Source organism: Saccostrea cucullata, unplaced genomic scaffold (genome assembly GCF_032062105.1).
Source record: "Saccostrea cucullata isolate Sc308-1 unplaced genomic scaffold, CSIRO_AGI_Scuc_v1 ctg7108, whole genome shotgun sequence".
NCBI lineage: Eukaryota > Metazoa > Mollusca > Bivalvia > Ostreida > Ostreidae > Saccostrea > Saccostrea cuccullata.
The window spans coordinates 12,239-32,328 of NW_026928059.1; the positions used below are offsets into that span (position 1 = coordinate 12,239).

Consider the following 20,090-nt stretch of genomic DNA (forward strand, 5'->3'; position numbering starts at 1 on the left):
GATTTGTGGATAAGTTCATTTCCTCGTAAAGAAAAGAAATCAATAAATGATAGGTGAATAAGTTATTGAAATGAATTTCAATCAAAATTTGGTAAGATTTTCTATTTCAGTTAAAAGGCTCATTTAAGCCTATGGCTCAACTGGGCTGAAATTTAAGTTACAGTAAGCTTACATATGGACCTCCGGTGCTTCCCTTAGGTTCAAAAAAAGTCCCCAAAGTACCGTCATTACAAGAAATGTGAACAACTGATGAAGTCCTAAAAATGTATACAAATATTTATTATTGATCAGCAACTTTTATGATAATCAAAGTTAAACTTCTCTCAATCTTTTAGTGTCTTATCATCTCAAATGTATTTTCCAATTTTAGTCACGTTCTCAATGATGATAGTATTAGGCGCCCAGGTAGGGGATCAACTGAGTGTACTTTTGGCCCCCGGGTCCCGCTTGGGTAGGAGTGGGGGAGGGGCAACGGAGTGCACCCCGAGTCAACCCTGCCTGTCGGGAATCTAATCAGTCCAGTCCAGGATCTGAAATGCACATAGAGACTTTGCAATTCAAATCACAGCTACGTTTACCGAGACGTGACGTTATAGACTGTTTAAATATTGCATGTTTCTGACATGAAGCTCATGCTGTTGTCAGATGAATCGTCTGTGAACATTGATTCTGCCATGAAAAAATCTGTTACCAGCACACCTTTTAAGATTGGGAAGACTGGCCAAAGAGTTGGAAAGAATTTTTTTTTATAAAACATTCATAGAGAATCAACTCTCAGAAAAAGATATACCAGAATATTAGAGAGAATGCAGAGAGCCAACAGAGAAAACCACTTACAAAGACTAAGGAATGTATCCGATGAAGAACCCTCCTCGTCTTCCTCACCTCCCCCGAGATCCAAAAAGTCTCGGGGGAGGTGAGGAAGACGAGGAGGGATAAGGTAGATTGCTTAGTTCTTCCCATAGAATTGGACTGTAATAACCAGTCCAATTGAATTGTTTTAAGGATTTTGCAGCATGTTTCTAAATATTCGCCGAACAAATCCTCTGTTTTCCTCCTCTGGAAATTCCTTTAAATACACTGTAAAAATCTTCTTGGGCTTTCTACAGTGCTTAGTTGGCTCGATTTCAGTCTGACTTGATATCATTACAGTCCAGACGGAAGGCCATTGCGAGGGAAAAGTAAGAGGTCCCCTCCAGAAAGACACAGACACAGGAGCTAAGGAAAAATCTTAAGTTTCCTATGTAAAGAAATGGAACACTGGTCCCCTGATTGTCCTAATAAACAGAACGACTTAAAATGTGGAAAATTTTGACATTGGGCCAGTGACTACAGGGATGACCAAGAATAAGTCAAGGCTGTAGAGTGAACGATATGGAGATAACGAACAGTATTCAATATCAAAGTCCATAGAACAATAAAAAATAGCATCGGAGCAAACACGGACCTCTAAAACATGAGAGGTGGGATAAGGTGGATCGAGTCAGAGGAATTCCTGATTAACACAATATAGGTGGGTTTTTCCTGATACTGGACTGGGCTGATTAGATCCCGGACCGCGCGGTTTGCACTCCGTTTATCCCCAAACACCCTCAGCGACACCCGGGGGTCAAAAATGCACTCAGTTGCCCCCTACCTAAATACCTAGTAGTACTATAATTATTATTACTAAAACAATAAAATGCTTTGATTGTTATATAGTATGAGATAACGTTGTATCTGTAGCAGAAAAAAATGCATTCCTTGCTTAACCGTAATAAACCTTCAACATGTGTTCAACCATTCATAAAACAACTAAATTTACTTTTAAAAACACGAAGATTTTTTGGAATGTGATGAAACTATACCTACCCGCCATCTCCGTCCGAATAATACATATCTATGATGTTATCGTTCATGGAGAAGGAAGACGTATTTTTGGAGCCAAGATATTTGTATTGCTTTATTGGTCCACTGACGGTAATAAGACATAACTGAAAGTATATTGATGCCGGATTTTTTGTGTATTGATATACGTGTTTGAACATTTTAATTTTCTTTGGATGCATAACATATTCGATAATTGAGAAAATTTTGAATGTATTTAAATATATTCTAAAAATGTCATATTTTTTTCAATTGCGTTTCAAATACTTTATTCTTGAAGAAAACCTTTTAAAAGGGTGATTTATAATGATGCATATTTACCGGTTGTAATATTTGGCATAAGCTTGAGTTTATTCAATAATTTAATGTTTATACAGCATAACACACTGCCAAGGGCAATTGGATAGATCAAATTTAATAATATTTGCGCTTGAAAATATTCACGTAAATGTTTTTGTTCGGAAATATTTCTGAATTTATTGATATGTATTTAATTACAATCTTCAAAGTAATTGAGAGTAATTAATTGCATTTGGTAAAATCAAAGTAATTGTAGTTGCAAGTAATTGTCAAAATTATCAATGCATTTGAAGGAATTTAATTACATTTTCAAGTAATTAACCCCCAGTAAAATGCGATATGACATAAATAATAAGTCTATCAAAAACTTGTAAATCACATGATGCAAAAGTTTGATAAAAATTGGGTGTTTTATTACCAAATTGGAAATCTCTTTGTTTTCCCAAATAAGTAATGTTTTATGAAAATCCATATAATTATCTATAAAAAATATTGAAAATATGTTAACTTTTGAAAATTGACTTGGAGTAGGCGGGAGAACAATACTATCGTTCGCAGTTCTTCAAACTTTTTATGACAGTTAAACTAATATTAATAAATGCATTCTGTAATAGTTATTTAAGATGTGATATCTTCTTGTTTGTTTCATTGTTAATCAGTTTTAATTTTTAAAAAACAGTTGAAAATAACCTCTGGTGACTGAAAATCTCAACTTTTCTACTGAAAAATCCGATACGTATTTATTAACACCCTTCCCCGCAGTCACGCGTTTTAACGCATATACCATTTCCTATTTCTAACGCAAAATCACGCATTTACCGTTTCCCCGCAATCACGCATTTTCACGCACTTTAAAAAATTCATTTAATCTTCAATATAGTGCCAAATTCCAACTATTTTATACTTGCTTGAATCTCATAAAATAAGAAAAGTTATTTTCTAATGAAAACATTATATCAGAATATTCTTTACGCTAAACTTTAGAGAAATTTGTACCCCGCTTTAAAGTGCTTGCGGGGAAATGGTAAAGTAATATTTCTATGACGCGAGGATTCAATGTATATTGCATAGCAATTCTGTAAGTTGTAAATAGTTAATCGATACATTGACCCATGCAGCCCTACTGTCGCATGTTATTGTATATATATATATATATATATATATATATATATATATCAGAAGTCCATGAATTCACAGTGGTCGGTATAGTTGTATAGTAAAAATAATTAAAAAGAAAACACGAAGACAACAAAGTAAAGCATTAGCGCTTTCATTTAAAATATCTTCAGATGCTTTACAATCAAGTTTTTAACTGTCACATAGTAACGCCTTCTATGACGTCATAATTAGCGGAACGTAATACAGTCTCTATGACGTAATTCTCCCAGCAGTTATTACGGGAAAGTTAAACAATGCTATTTAGCTTTGGTTTTAAAGTAGTAATAAAGTGTTTTTCTTTTTCCCTTCGTTGGATTTGGTTTCCGGACATCTTATAGAACGGGAAAACGGTAAATTGTCTCTTCCCGCATATATCTAAATGTTCACTAAGCTTAATTTGTCTGTATTGCGGGTTATTAATATGCTGTTTGTGGACTCTTATCCGAGCTCTCAGAGTAGTACTAGTTTCTCCGATGTAAAATTCGTTACAACCCGGGCATGTTATGACATAAATTAAGTTCTTAGTTTCACAGGACATGTCAGCATTTACAGTGAAATTTCGGCCCCGGAAGTTGTAGCTGGTTCCGTCCAAAATATAGTCGCAGGTACCGCATCTCGGGTCATTGCATTTAGTTACGGAACAATTATTTTCCTTGAAACTGGATGTGCACAGAATTCTTTTTAAATTTTTAGCCTGGCGTTTGCTATTTATAAATTGAACATTTCGGTAAATTGCGTTTGTGTTCTCATCCTCCTTTAGTATCAGGTTTAATTGTTTTACCACTGGTGTTAGGTTTTGGTTTCGTGGATTGTGAGTATGAACAAAAGGTATAATTTGTTTTTCCTCCCGATTTTCACGTGTCGTAAGTAGTTGTGTTCTTTCATAAGACTTAGCCTTTTTTATACCATCATCCACTAGTCGTAAAGGGTATTTACGTTTCACAAGAAAAGATTTTAATTCCTCTAGTCGTAAATCCCTTGTGCTTTCCTCACTTACTATGGTGCAAACTCTTCTTGCCAGATTATAGGGTATCGCTCTTTTAGTATGGCTTGGATGACATGAGCCGAAGTGTAAATACTGATGTGTATCGGTGGCTTTGTAGTATATATCCGTAGTTATCCTTGTGTTCTTTTTCTCCACTAACACATCAAGAAATGGTAACTTTTCTTCATTCATCTCTAAAGTGAATTGAATATTGGAGTTTAACCCGTTTAGTATTTTGTGAAATTGCGTTAATTTCTCCATGTCGCCGTGCCAAATAATGAAGCAATCGTCCAGAAATCTTTTCCAGTTTGTTTCTATCAAATCAGCAAATTCTTCTCCCCATACTTTAATAAGTTCACTTTTAAGTAAAGTTTCAAGGTAGCCTAAAGTTAGGGTTGCATACGTTGGCGCTACCTTCGTACCCATTGCCGTGCCTTCGGTTTGGATGTAATGGTTTTCGGCAAATGCAAAAGTATTGTTATTAAGTACTAATTTCAATCCTTCCAAAATAAAATCATGTTGAAATCTGTTGTTGATCATATCCGGGTATTTTTCCATCCAAAACTTTACAGCCTGTATTCCTAAATCTGTCGGTATATTTGTGTATAAGCTCACAACATCAAAGGTAACCAGTTTTGCATCTTTGTTGACATTACTGGGGAGGTGGTTTAGAAAGTCGAGATCATCTCTAACATAGCTAGTTACCTTTTTACAGAGAGGTTTCAAGAGAATATCCAGTAACTGACTGAGTCTCTGTGTAGGTGCATTAGGTCCTCCAACTATCGGTCTAAAACTCAGGTCTACTGGATCTGGACAGATAATGTATTCCTTGTTTTGATTTTTGATAGCTTCCTTTATTATAGCGGATTTATGCACTTTAGGAAGTCCATAAAATTGGCTTTCCCGGAAGTCGAAATTAATTAGATAGTCCTTCTCTTTTTCTGTTACATCTGGGCATAGGGGTCCATGAATCAGACTTTTTATTTTCTTCATGGTTTTTCTATCATCATTTCCATGAATTTGTTTGTAAAAGTTGTTATCCTGCAACATGTCCATAATTTTACTCTTGTAAAAATGATTGTTCATAATAACAACTGCGCCCCCTTTGTCGGCCTCTTTGATCACAATATTTGGATCTGTTGAAAGATTTCTCAGTGCTTTTTCTTCCTCTTTAGAAAGATTTGCCTTTATGTGCTGAAAATTCACAGGTAAAGAAATATTTTCAAGTGTTTCACAGACAGCATCAAGTGTCCGATTCCTACCTTTTTTCGGATTAAATGATGATTTATTTCTTACAAGATCACTTTCTTCTCGGTCTGATATGTCCTCGTCCTCGGTATGGAAATATTCAGACAATCTCAAACGTCTAGTGTATGCTTTGACATCCGTTTTTAATTCCTGATTATTAGCCTGTGGTGTTGGCGTATATTTTAACCCTTTCAGCAATAATTTTATCTCGGTTTCTGTCAGTTCTCTGCTGGATAAATTTAATATTTTAGGGTCTATTTGGTTGTTTTCTTTAGTCGATTTAGATGTTTTCTCACTTTCAACACTTTGAGTATTTACCATTTGGATTTGTATTTCTGTCCCTTGTTCGGCTTGCCTCCCCCTAAAAAATGATTCTGTGCACCTTTCCCTATATATGTAACACGATCATTCCTGTAGTAATCGTTTGTACTAATACCAGTGTTTCCTCCGTAGTTAAGGTTTTGGGTATCTCCTACATTGTGTTTTCTCGGATAGTGTAGCTTCCCATATTTATTTTTGTTTTTACGGAATGCAAAGTTATTTGTCTTTTTTCGTTGTTTATTTTCTTTATTGGTCGATTAGGGCGCTGAGGATTTTGAGTGTTAACTGGCATATTTGGTCCAGTAGATTTTACAGCTGCTGCATATGTCTTAGCTTTTGACGATGGGATTGTATTTTTTCCAGAGGGAGGTTGTTTTGGTGGTTTCTTCTCCTTAACTGGTTCCTTGCCGTAGTTTTTTTCATAGTCAAGTAGCCATGTTTCTGCATAACGCCACCTGTTGACGGATTTGTGCTCTTCATTCTCACAGTCAGATAACCACATACCTTGAAGCATTTCTAAGACTTTGCCGGAGGCCTTTTTTGTCAACTCTATTTCCATTTGGGAGTCGAAGTCAGCTACTTTCTTGTAGCTATTATTTGACCTTCGTCGAAGTAGTTGAATTTCTCCGTGAATACGTTGTTTCGCTACTTCTATCCTAATTGCTGTTTACCAGTGGTAAAACAATTAAACCTGATACTAAAGGAGGATGAGAACACAAACGCAATTTACCGAAATGTTCAATTTATAAATAGCAAACGCCAGGCTAAAAATTTAAAAAGAATTCTGTGCACATCCAGTTTCAAGGAAAATAATTGTTCCGTAACTAAATGCAATGACCCGAGATGCGGTACCTGCGACTATATTTTGGACGGAACCAGCTACAACTTCCGGGGCCGAAATTTCACTGTAAATGCTGACATGTCCTGTGAAACTAAGAACTTAATTTATGTCATAACATGCCCGGGTTGTAACGAATTTTACATCGGAGAAACTAGTACTACTCTGAGAGCTCGGATAAGAGTCCACAAACAGCATATTAATAACCCGCAATACAGACAAATTAAGCTTAGTGAACATTTAGATATATGCGGGAAGAGACAATTTACCGTTTTCCCGTTCTATAAGATGTCCGGAAACCAAATCCAACGAAGGGAAAAAGAAAAACACTTTATTACTACTTTAAAACCAAAGCTAAATAGCATTGTTTAACTTTCCCGTAATAACTGCTGGGAGAATTACGTCATAGAGACTGTATTACGTTCCGCTAATTATGACGTCATAGAAGGCGTTACTATGTGACAGTTAAAAACTTGATTGTAAAGCATCTGAAGATTTTTTAAATGAAAGCGCTAATGCTTTACTTTGTTGTCTTCGTGTTTTCTTTTTAATTATTTTTACTATATATATATATATATATATATATATATATATATATATATATCCAAAATTTAAATAATGTCTCAGTAATCGGATAACAATATTTAAAAAAAGGTAAAAAAGAAAACACAAAAATCCTCAGTTAAGCTTTCGCGCTTTCATTTTTCAATCTTCAGAAGCTTACAATAGTATCATAGTAACAGTGATTATGACGTCATGTTAAGCGGAACGTTAAATGTCTATTATGACGTCATAGATACAATATGACAAAAGTACGGGAAAATCACAAGTATTTTATAAAACACTATTAAGGGGGGACCTATGTCCGAAAAGTCTTTGTGTGAAATTTTCAAAACTTTGACATTTCTTTCCTGACCACTTGATCTTAATTTTTAGGTATTAAAAACAATACCTTTATATGCTTATTTTTACACAGGAGCACGTGCAAAAACAGTGTGAAAAGCTAAAAATAGATTATTTTCAGACGTTATTGTTCTACTCCAAATATGCGCTAAAAAGAACCAAAAATGTCAAATCACATTCGAAATCTACATGTATTTAATTTATATGACTTGTATCTTTAAAATGAAGGCAAATTCATTGTAATTCATCTCGCATGAAAAATTATACAGGAGCACAATGTAAGTATCACCCCGTTTTTCTTGTCGTATTTTTAACAATTCCGACATGCATAACAGGTAATATCTTAAAAAGTCTTTGTGTGAAAATGTGGTAATTCATAATTTTTGAAAGAAATGACCCCTCTCTTTATTTTAACAAGGAAAAAAGTATACCTTTATGATAAAATAAACGAGAAATATAACGTTTTCTTTTATTTTCGTACTCTTTTGTCATAAATATTGACCTTTCTGCACTAAAAAAAGGTAAGTTAGCACTGACAAACATCTGAATATAAAACTATTTTGCAAAAAACGAGTATTTTGTTTTGATAAGAAATGATTTAAACAGATATACTCTTTTTTTCTTCATTCTAATCATTCTGCCCCCCCCCCCCTCCCCGTCAACAACCAACACCTAATAGGAATGACTTTATACAATAAAATCTACATACACTATAAATCAATAAGTAAATATAGGTACAAGTACATTTCTTTATTTTTCTTAGTTTTATCCAGAAAATACAATTAATGGTAATCATAAAATTAAACATATTTCCCTAATTGAAGCCGCTGTCTTTGCTGAATTTTATCTTATATTTTTTGCATTTTTATATCAGCATATCATAGAGGTATTTCTTCACAACTGAAATTGCTATGAATTATCAACCAAAGGAAGAGAATTCTGATATTAACAAACTCCATAAATCAAATAAAACTGATTTAAAATGATGAAAAAAAATTCTTTTTGTAAAATGTGTACGTTTTTGATTAATAACAATGTTATGCCTATAATCACAGTTGCAAAAGTCAGCGGGAAAAAAACAAACGTCGCTATTGTGACGTCACATAACGTTGCTTTGACGTCGAACGACATAGGTCCCCCCTTAAGTTTCGGCTGAAAAATACTAATAAAATGTTTTTCTTTTTCCCGTCTCTGGATATCAGTGGCACAACTGAGTTTATAGAAAGGGAAAATTTTGAATTGTTTTTTACCACACGCTTCCAGGTGCGAACTTAATTGAATTTGTCTGTATTCGGGTGTACTAATGTGTTGCTTATGTACACGTACACGGGCACGGAGAGTGTTGCCGGTTTCACCAATATAATATTCCTTGCATCCAGGACATGTGATGACATAAATGACATTTTTTGTATCGCATGACATGTTTTCTTTAACTCTAAATTCACGCCCATTGAAATTATAGCTGGTCCCTTCTGTAATGTATTCACATGTACCGCATCGAGGGTTCTTACACTTAGAGACTGTATAAGTATGGTCGTTGAATTTGGAAGAACAAAGTATTCTCTTTAGGTTTTTGGGTTGGCGTTTACTGTTGATAAAACGACAATTCTTGTATACGTTTTTCGTTTGTTCGTCCTCTCTAAGCACGTTGTTCAATTCATGAATAATTGAACTCACGTTTTGATTTCTCGGGTTATGCGTGTGCACAAATGGAATTATTTCAACGTCATTCGCACGTCGTATGTTTAAAAGTAACTGACTTCTATCGCACTCCTTGACTTTCTTTATACCATTATCTACAAGTTGTTCTGGATATTTTTGGTCTAATAAATACAATTTTAATTCCTCCAGTCGAATATCCCTGATATTGGTATTACTCACAATGGTGCATATTCTTCTTGCGAGGTTATATGGTATAGCTGTTTTAGTGTGATGGGGATGGCTTGATCCAAAATGCAGATATTGGTGTGTGTCGGTTGGTTTATAGTAAATATCCGTATTTAAGCTGGTATTATCCTTTGTTACAAGAACATCGAGGAATGGCATTTGTACATCATCTGTTTCCATCGTGAATTTGATATCCGAATTCATTTGGTTAAGTAGATCATAAAACTCCGTTAGTTTATCGACATCCTCCTCCCATAAGATAAAACAATCGTCTAAAAATCTTTTCCATTTAGACCGTATTTTGTTTGCAGATTCTATCCCCCACAACGTATACAGTTGGTCATGTAATTTATGTTCTAGATAACCAAGGGTTAATGTTGCATAGGTAGGTGCGACTTTTGTCCCCATTGCTGTTCCCTTAATTTGGAGGTAATGATGGTCTGCAAACTCAAATGTATTGTTATCTAGAACTAATTGTAGAGCCTCTAGGATGAAGTCCCGCTGAAACCTGTTGTTTAGAACATCGGGATAATTTTCAGTCCAGAATTTGACAGCTAGCAATCCCAATTCTGTAGGAATATTTGTATACAAACTTACAACATCTAGTGTGACAAGTTTGGTGTTAGAGGTGACATGAGTAGGTAAATGATTTATAAAATCAAGATCGTCTCTCACAAAGCTGGGTACTTTTTGACAATATGGTTTTAAAAGTATATCCAATAAATGACTCAGTCTTTGCGTTGAAGAGTTCGGTCCTCCTACAATTGGTCTGAAGCTTAAATCAGCGGGATCAGCACATGTAATACATATACTATTTTGCTCTTTTATGGCATCCTTTATAATTTTAGACTTGTGCACTTAGAGAGGACGAACAAACGAAAAACGTATACAAGAATTGTCGTTTTATCAACAGTAAACGCCAACCCAAAAACCTAAAGAGAATACTTTGTTCTTCCAAATTCAACGACCATACTTATACAGTCTCTAAGTGTAAGAACCCTCGATGCGGTACATGTGAATACATTACAGAAGGGACCAGCTATAATTTCAATGGGCGTGAATTTAGAGTTAAAGAAAACATGTCATGCGATACAAAAAATGTCATTTATGTCATCACATGTCCTGGATGCAAGGAATATTATATTGGTGAAACCGGCAACACTCTCCGTGCCCGTGTACGTGTACATAAGCAACACATTAGTACACCCGAATACAGACAAATTCAATTAAGTTCGCACCTGGAAGCGTGTGGTAAAAAACAATTCAAAATTTTCCCTTTCTATAAACTCAGTTGTGCCACTGATATCCAGAGACGGGAAAAAGAAAAACATTTTATTAGTATTTTTCAGCCGAAACTTAATAGTGTTTTATAAATTACTTGTGATTTCCTCTTACTTTTGTCATATAGTATCTATGACGTCATAATAGACATTAAATGTTCCGCTTAACATGACGTCATAATCACTGTTACTATGATACTATTGTAAGCTTCTGAAGATTGAAAAATGAAAGCGCTAAAGCTTAACTGAGGATTTTTGTGTTTTCTTTTTTACCTTTTTTTAAATATACACATATATATATATATATATATATATATATATATATATATATATATATATATATATATATATATATATATATATATATAAATATATTTATTATATGATTGAATAGTTTTCTTCTCTCTGATTGGCTGAGATCCAACTATGTTAGAAAAATACTACGTTGTATTGACCTGCACGTGACGTTCCAGGTCAATACAAGGATTTATTTCCTCTACATTGATCTAAAAATAGATCGGGATATTCCAAATTGATACAAATTGAATTTGGAAAGCTATTTAAACTACTATAACTTTTTTTCATGTGAAGATAAGTTAAGCGAATATATATTTTCGGGTGAGGGTGATAAGAGGGGATGCATGGACACTCCTCCAACACTTTTATTGAAAAACAATTTTTACTTTTGGGCAGTCAGTTTTCCCTGATAACACTCCTTCTTTCAAAATCTATCCTATAAAAAAAACTGACATATTTTTTTCATGGCAACTAAAATTGATTTAAAAAAAAACTTAACAAAAAAAATAAATACGACCTGTAAGGTTTATTAACATTTTAATTCTGCTTCTCTCTTAATTGTATTTGGATAGGACTTAATCAAATGCAAACAAGTAATGGGTTTTATCATTTTATTAGTGAATCATATAATAAAACAATTATTGCTGTTTTTTTCGGTCAATACAATGATTTAGCCATCTTCGAAGTACAATATTCACCTCGCCCTCCGGGCTCGGTGAATATTGTACTCCTCAGATGGCTAAATCATTGTATTGACCTCAAAACACAGCAATAATTGTATAATATATATATATATATATATATATATATATATATATATATATATATATATATATATATATATATATATATATATATATATATATCGCATGGTTAGGAAATTATGAAGCAACGTATGGCACAGAACAAACAAAACAGAAACGCGTTGCAAGCAATAAACCAAGGAAACCTCAAACGCAGAATAACAATCAACAAGCCAGAAGTCTTCCTACATTCAAATCTAAAGGTAAAACAATGAAGCAAAATCCCTCATATGCTGAGATGGTGAAGAAAGGAATTAAGCAGAAAAGTAATGGTCCTGCCAAACACCAACCAGCAAATCCTAAATTCCACCAATCAAATGTTCAATTTCAAAACCAAATTTTTTTAAATATACATATATATATATATATATATATATATATATATATATATATATATATATATATATATATATATATATATCGCATGGTTAGGAAATTATGAAGCAACGTATGGCACAGAACAAACAAAACAGAAACGCGTTGCAAGCAATAAACCAAGGAAACCTCAAACGCAGAATAACAATCAACAAGCCAGAAGTCTTCCTACATTCAAATCTAAAGGTAAAACAATGAAGCAAAATCCCTCATATGCTGAGATGGTGAAGAAAGGAATTAAGAAGAAAAGTAATGGTCCTGCAAAACACCAACCAGCAAATCCCAAATTCCACCAATCAAATGTTCAACTTCAAAACCAAGGACAACATCAAAATCAAAGCGAGACGTGGAATAAAAAACCAAAATACCAACACAATGTCAATTACAACAAACAAAACTATAATCTTGACAGGGATCATTTTTTAGGACAGGGACAGCGTCAAAAGAAACGCAAGAAACCGGAAGTATTCCACAGGAACAAGAAATGGATGAATCAAAACAACCTGGACCTAAGATAATCAATTTATCCCAAAGGGACCTAACAAGTGAAGAGATAAAAATTTTGGAACGTGGCTTAAAGTTTACGCCGACCCCTAAAAAAGATGATGTTGACATAAAAAAGGACACGGAGGAATTTTGCCGAAAACTGCGTTTGAGAGAATTTTTTCAAAATGAAACAGACGACGACGAATCTTTAGTTAGAAATAAAAAAGGTTTTAAACCGCCACCAAATAGAAATAAACATCTTGAAGATTACATAATGTGTCTTAAAAATTCAGCGGATACTAATTTAGCGGAAACCAATGTGAAATCAAACATTTCAAGAAAGGAACAGAATGCTTTAAAAGATTTGAGTGAGGATTCGTCCATCATTATTAAAGAAGCGGACAAAGGAGGTGCAATAGTTATAATGGATAGAGACCATTACAAGGAAATGGTAAGGAGTCAACTTCAAGATGATCAGTTTTATAAAAAACTTGACCAAAATGGAGACCGCCAAACAATGCGTAGAATTGAACGACTTACGAAAAAATTTGCTGGTGAGTTTACTAAGAATGAAATAGATTATCTCACACATTTTGACGTTAAAACCAGCAATTTCTACGGTCTACCAAAAATTCACAAATCCAAGGAAATCCAGGAAAATATCAAAAGATGTGAAAATACATATATAAAAATTCCGAAACCCTCGGATTTAAAACTCCGTCCCATTATAGCAGGACCATCCTCATGTACACAAAGACTGAGCAATCTACTTGATTTGATTCTCAAACCATTGTGCAAAAAAGTACCCAGTTTCATCCGTGATGATTTGGATTTCCTTAATTACATTCCAGAGGAAGTACAACAAAACACGCTTCTTGTAAGTTTTGATGTAACCAGTCTTTACACCAACATCCCACATTACTTGGGACTTGAAGCTGTCAAATTTTGGATGGAAAAATATCCAACAGAAACGAATGAAAGATTCTCTAAAGAATTTATACTTGAAGCCCTTCAAGTAGTTTTAGAAAATAACCATTTTCATTTTGATGAGCAATTTTACCTTCAAATCAAGGGCACAGCTATGGGTACCAAAGTGGCCCCAACTTATGCCACTCTAGTTATGGGTTACTTGGAAGAAAAGCTATATAGTAAACTTCCGGAAATATTTGACGAAACTTTTGTACAATACATTCGCCAAAACTGGAAAAGGTACCTTGATGATATTTTTATCTTTTGGAATAAAACTGAAGACGATTTAGAAAAATTCCATACGGTACTAAATCAATTACAGGAATCAATTCAGTTCACAATGGAGATGAGTGACAGACAACTTCCATTTTTGGACCTCCTTCTAATTAAGGATGATACCAAAATTATTACAGACCTGTACTGCAAAGAAACAGATTCGCACCAATATTTGGATTTCTATTCATGTCACCCATCACATACTAAGCGTAATATTCCATACAATATGGCAAGACGTATATGCACAATAGTAACCGATACAACTTTACGCTTGAAAAGGTTAGAAGAATTTAAATCATATCTCCAAAAACAACATTATCCGGAGAATCTTATCAATGCCGGAATTGAAAAAGCAAAAAACATTCCTACTTCTGTACTAAGAAACACTCGCCGCAAGGATGATAGTGAAAAAAGCGACATCCCTTTTGTTGTGACGCACAATCCACGCAACCACAATATTTTAAGATCAGCCAGGAGATTTTTTCCCATTTTAGAACAATCTCAGAATCTAAAAGACATCATCAAGGAGTCTCAAATTATTAATAGCAGAAGACAGGCACCCAATCTGAAGAAAATCCTAACCAGAGCAAGATTTGCAACAACCAAAGACAAAGTCGTCAAAAAGTGCTGTGACCCACGTTGTGGAACATGTGAATATCTGGAGGAGGGAAGCGAAAAAACTTTAAAATGTGGTAAAAAATTAACACCAAACGCCAACATGACCTGTAAATCAGAAAATGTTATTTACTGCATAACCTGTCCGACCTGTGATGAAAACTACATAGGACAAACCGGCAAACTGAACGCACGAGTGCGAGTCCATAAACAACAAATTCGGGACCCTAGCGTAAGGAATACGCCGTGCAGTGAGCACTTTGCTACCTGTGGGAAAGGGAAATTTAAATTATTTCCATTTTATAAAATGCACAATGACTGTGAAATATCCAGAGTAGCAAAGGAGGACTACTTCATTAAACTATTTAACCCAAAACTTAACAGAAAATAATTACTTCAGTTTTAACTAAAGTTATTTTCTACTTGTTTTTTGGTTTATTTAAGTGATTGTAACGGTGCGAATTATAATGCTACCTTTTAACGTTATTATGACGTCACAATGGACAATACTTGACGTCGTGGTTATGAACGTTACTAAGCAATTTTATATTTAACTTTTAACTGTCTGAAGAGCCATTAGGCAGAAAGCGCTAACAGTAAAAATGATTTTCGAGATTTGTGATTTCTGACTTTTTTTCATTGGATATATATATATATATATATATATATATATATATATATATATATATATATATATATATATATATATATATATATATATACAATAACATGTATATATAGTCATATCAATACAAATGTACATGTACTAGCAAAAAAACATTTCACAATTTTATAAGAAAATTTATTTTTTTAAAAGACAAATGCAAAAGGGTAGATTTTGCCATTCACACAAGTACTAGTATTTAAGCAGCTCGAAGATATTCTTAATTTTGATGTCTTCCAAACGGACAGCCTATCACATGTTAACTTACCGTAACGTCACTGCATGATCCTGTACCTTCAGTAAAACCACTGCAGGGATTGAAGGAGTACAACTCGTTATTGGAACCGGGATTTGGCACGTCCTGAAAACTGAAAATATATTTGAGATATACAAACTGGTATACCTGCAGTTAGGCAGGCATGGCCACAGTTCTCATCCATTTCATACCAATGGGTATGTATTGGCAACCATATCTTTGAAAATGGGGGCTTTGAAGGAGTGCAGAAACTTAGATAAAAAGTCTTCCTGTCGTTTTCGAAAGCAGGAATGAGAGTCGCTAAATTAATATGTACATGTATGTAAACTGTGTCCTTTCCGAATATTTTGGAAGCCAGATTGGACTTTTTCAGGGTGAAATTTTATCCCCAATATTGTACTCTTTTTATGTAAACGATTTTGAAATGCATTTGTTAAACGAGAATTGCCGCTCAATTGAAATTAATTTAATTAATATGTTCCTTATTATGTATGCTGATGATACTGTTATATTAGCAGAAACACCTGAAGCGTTACAACAAATACTTGACTCTTTGCATAACTATTGCAAGATATGGAATCTAATTGTAAATGCAGATAAAACTAAAATAATAGTTTTTAGAAATGGAGGAAAAATAAAAGAAAATAAGAAGTGGTTTTACGACGAAAAAGAATTAGAAATAGTAAATGAGTTTAATTATCTCAGATTATTATTAAATTATAATGGTAAATTTACTAAAGCACAACAGAAACTTGCAGATCAAGGACGAAAAGCTCTTTTTAGCATTAACGCCTAGGTCACATTTAAGACGATGGTCGGGCGACTAAATTTGTCTGGTCTTGTCGGCTGAAAGAACAATGACTGTCATGATCGGCCGACACAGTATCGGGCGACACGGAGCAGTCACATTATTTCCTAGGGAATACCGATGACTTGGATAAATAACAAACTTTTTTCTTTAGAAATCGGCAATATTTTTTCATAGATGTATGTTCAGATAGGTGACACGAGTAATGGTTGTAAGGCAAAGTGGCTGAATCTTATAAAATTGTGACTCAATGTTGAAAATGTTTGTATTGAATTGTATTAAAAACGACAAATGGCGCATATCTAAGCAGCAAAGAATATTTCAGATTTCTTTATATCTTATGGAATAATTTATGTTATTTCCGTTCAAAAAATATATATCAATCCATGCATCAAATCTTTGTTTGTGTTATGTATCCTTATTAGGTTAAATATTCACAAGTCGGCCAATTGTCGCCCGATCATCGAGCTCTGAGCTACAGTTTGATTTTAAACGTCGGCCGAAATAATGAACACCTTTATTGTCGAACGACGGACTAGCGTCTTTATGAACTGACTCCCGATGTTCGGACGATGATCGAAGGTTGGTCGACGGATAACTTCAATTGAAGAATCGGCCACCGACGCAGAAAAAATTATAACTTGGACCGATGGACACAAAATTGGTCGGCCGACAATAAAAGAGGTTAAAATCGGGCAAGACAGCGGCCGATGAACTGCCGACTGTCACCCGAAGAATCCCATTTTTGCTTCAAAACCTGTCGGCCGTTGGTCGTTTTTGGAAATGTGACTTGGGTTTAATAGTAAACTAAATGATTACTATTTTAATGTTCAAACAAATTGCTTTGTATTCGATACCTATGTTAATAGTATACTTTTGTATGCTTCGGAAGTATGGGGGTTTTAACAAAGGAATTGATGTCGAAAAAGTCCATATTATGTTCTATAAAAAAAATTTAGGGTTAAAAAAGAATGCTAGCAACAAGCTTATTTATCATGAACTTGGTAGATTTCCTTGTCATATTATAAGGAAAATAAAAATTATGAAATAGCGGTTAAAGTTAAGAAAAACAGAAAATTGTATCCTTAAGACGTGTTATGAAGAAATGGTACAGGAAAATGACGAATGGGTTGTAAATATTAAAACAGAACTGAATAGATTTGGATTAAACTTTTTGATAGACACAAATTATGATGATAAATATGTTATAAAACTTATTGAACAGAGAATGAAAGATATTTACATTCAGGAATTAAGAGAAGATATTGGCAATATGCCAAAAGCTAATTTGTACAAACATTTTATAGATACACATTGCCTTCAGTCGCTGCATTTCATTTCCGGAAATATGCATAGCATTTCCGACATTTTTTTAATTTCATTTCCGACATTTTTTGTTTACATTTCCAACATTTTTTTTTTCATTTCCGGAATTTACCTGTGCAGCAATTCAATGTTTTTTAAGTAAAAGAAGATGGAATTTTTAAAGTATTTATACCAAAATATGAATAAAAAATAAAAAAAAAAAACATCTATGTATACATATTTATTCATTCATGTAGCACAAAGTCAAGGACGGTAATGCATAAAACTTTTCCCCCACATTTAATGTGCACTTAATTAAATGTCAGTGACAGCACCGAACTTATGTTCAAGTCACTGATAGATTTACAAAATTGGATTTCAATTATTTATTAATGATTTATTCCTTTAAATTATTCATAAGTAAAGTTATCAAACATTACTATAAGTACTACATATAAATTTGAAAAATGTCGGAAATGAAATCTAAAAAATGTCGGAAATGAAAACTAAAAAATGTCGGAAATGAAAAGTTGATAATTACCCAAATTTCCGGAAATGAAATGCAGCCGCCTTCAGTATTACCTTAACAAACCTTTAAATGCTAAAAATCGAGAAATAATTGCAAAGTTTGGGATGTCTGATCACAACTTATATATTGAAAGGGGTAGATACACGAATACCAATAGAAATGATAGAAAATGCATTTTATGTACTCTAAATGAAATAGAAGATGAATTTCATTTCATTTTACCATGTCCAACATATGAAAATTTAAGGAAGAAATATATTTAAAAATATTATTATCAAAACAGTACATGTAGTGTATTTTTAAAAATTAATACAATTACTTAGTGTTCAAAATGTAAGGGAATGAAGAGGTCTGGGGAACTTTTTAAGAGAAGCATATCATTTGCGGGAAAATAAAATAAACTGAGTCATATAATTGATTAATTATATGATATTACAATAATATGTATGCATAGATATGCACATTTATCAATGCTTGTGTAAATACATTGTAATATATGTTTACATGACAATTATGTATAAATATGTATATTATATGTTATCAATATGTTAATCTGATGTATCTGTTGATACAAGGAATAAAAGAATTGAATTGACATAAAACGCCGATGATTGCACTCAATAGGGATTCGCTGTACATGCTGTATGCAGATGATATGTAATAAAAACTTTTGAGACAAATTAAGAATGCTCGAGGGCGCTTTTGATCGACATTTGGCAGGAATCTGGGCGCGTTAAAAAAGAGAGAATTTCATTGATATATTACAGGAAATTTTATGTATATAGCATTCTTGTGATATATCGGGTTTCCTTGAAATATAAAAGGGAAGTAATTTCCCTCTATCGTATTTTGATTTACCAAAAATGAATATGAAAATTGGCTAGATAGTCATTTGGTTCAAAATGTTACAATTTTAAGTAGATTTTTAAAATATTCATTTGTTTTCTCCATATATATTAACCATGAATTAAAACGTTATTTGGGTGTATTTTAATTATACAATATACAATCAATCAATCGTAACTTTGGAACTTCGGTCAGCCGATCAATTTATTTTTTTTGTACACATTATTCCTACAGATCGCACGCCAAATACTACTGTCAATTATTTCATGTACATCTACATTTAAAAACAATCCAAGCAACTTACTTGAACAGCTGTTGAAATTTATTGTCCATTCCTAAAATTGGCGATTTCTCGAAATTTATACAAAAGAATTTTTTGACAGTTTCAACAATTTTCTGATTTGTCGAGAAAAATTCGTTAAAAAAGTCTGTTACCAGCTGAGTAATTCAAAGCCACGCCCTGAAATGTAGCAACAGTTAGTATTACTAGCAACAGTTAGTATTACTTGACAACGGGCGATATTCCATAAAATATTGACAAAATTTATGCGCGCCATGTTCACTGTAATAAGTATTTGTATAAAACATTTAGTATAATATAAAAAATATTGCTTGTAGTTGAGTGTAACATTGAAAATTTGCACCCCTCGAATACGGTTGTCAACCTCGGATGCGCCTCGGTTGACCATGGTTTTCTTGGGGTGAAATTTTTTCATTGTTACACTCACCTACATGTACATGCAATATTTTTAAAATGTACATTTATTTATAAGTAAATAATATTATGTCCCTACTATGGAGTCTGATCATTTCTGGATACAGAAGTTAGATCCACCACAAATCCGTCGTCCATCTTACAAGAACAAGGACTGACTTTTTTTCACAGGATTTTCCCATAACATCATTTAGAATTAATTCAGTTGAAATGAAAAGACTGAAGATAATCCTGGCCCAAAAGTCCGCCATGATTAAAGTGATAGTGTTGAAGTATTCACTGTCTGATAAAACTGAAATGATTTTTTTTTTATCATGATTAACAGGGTAAACTAATAAGCACTGATAAAGTATATATTTT

General features: G+C 33.4%; 1 protein-coding gene across 1 annotated transcript; it reads right to left on the bottom strand.

Annotated features, from left to right (window-relative positions):
* Positions 1-157: 157 nt before the first annotated feature.
* Positions 158-19,893, bottom strand: LOC134276284 (uncharacterized). The gene is made up of 4 exons (XM_062758538.1): positions 19,810-19,893; positions 15,540-15,639; positions 1,852-1,973; positions 158-257 (listed from the first exon to the last, which is right to left on the bottom strand). Exons 1-4 carry the CDS (start codon positions 19,866-19,868, stop codon positions 158-160), a joined length of 381 nt encoding a protein of 126 aa, XP_062614522.1. The 5' UTR covers positions 19,869-19,893.
* Between the last annotated feature and the right edge of the window lie 197 nt (positions 19,894-20,090).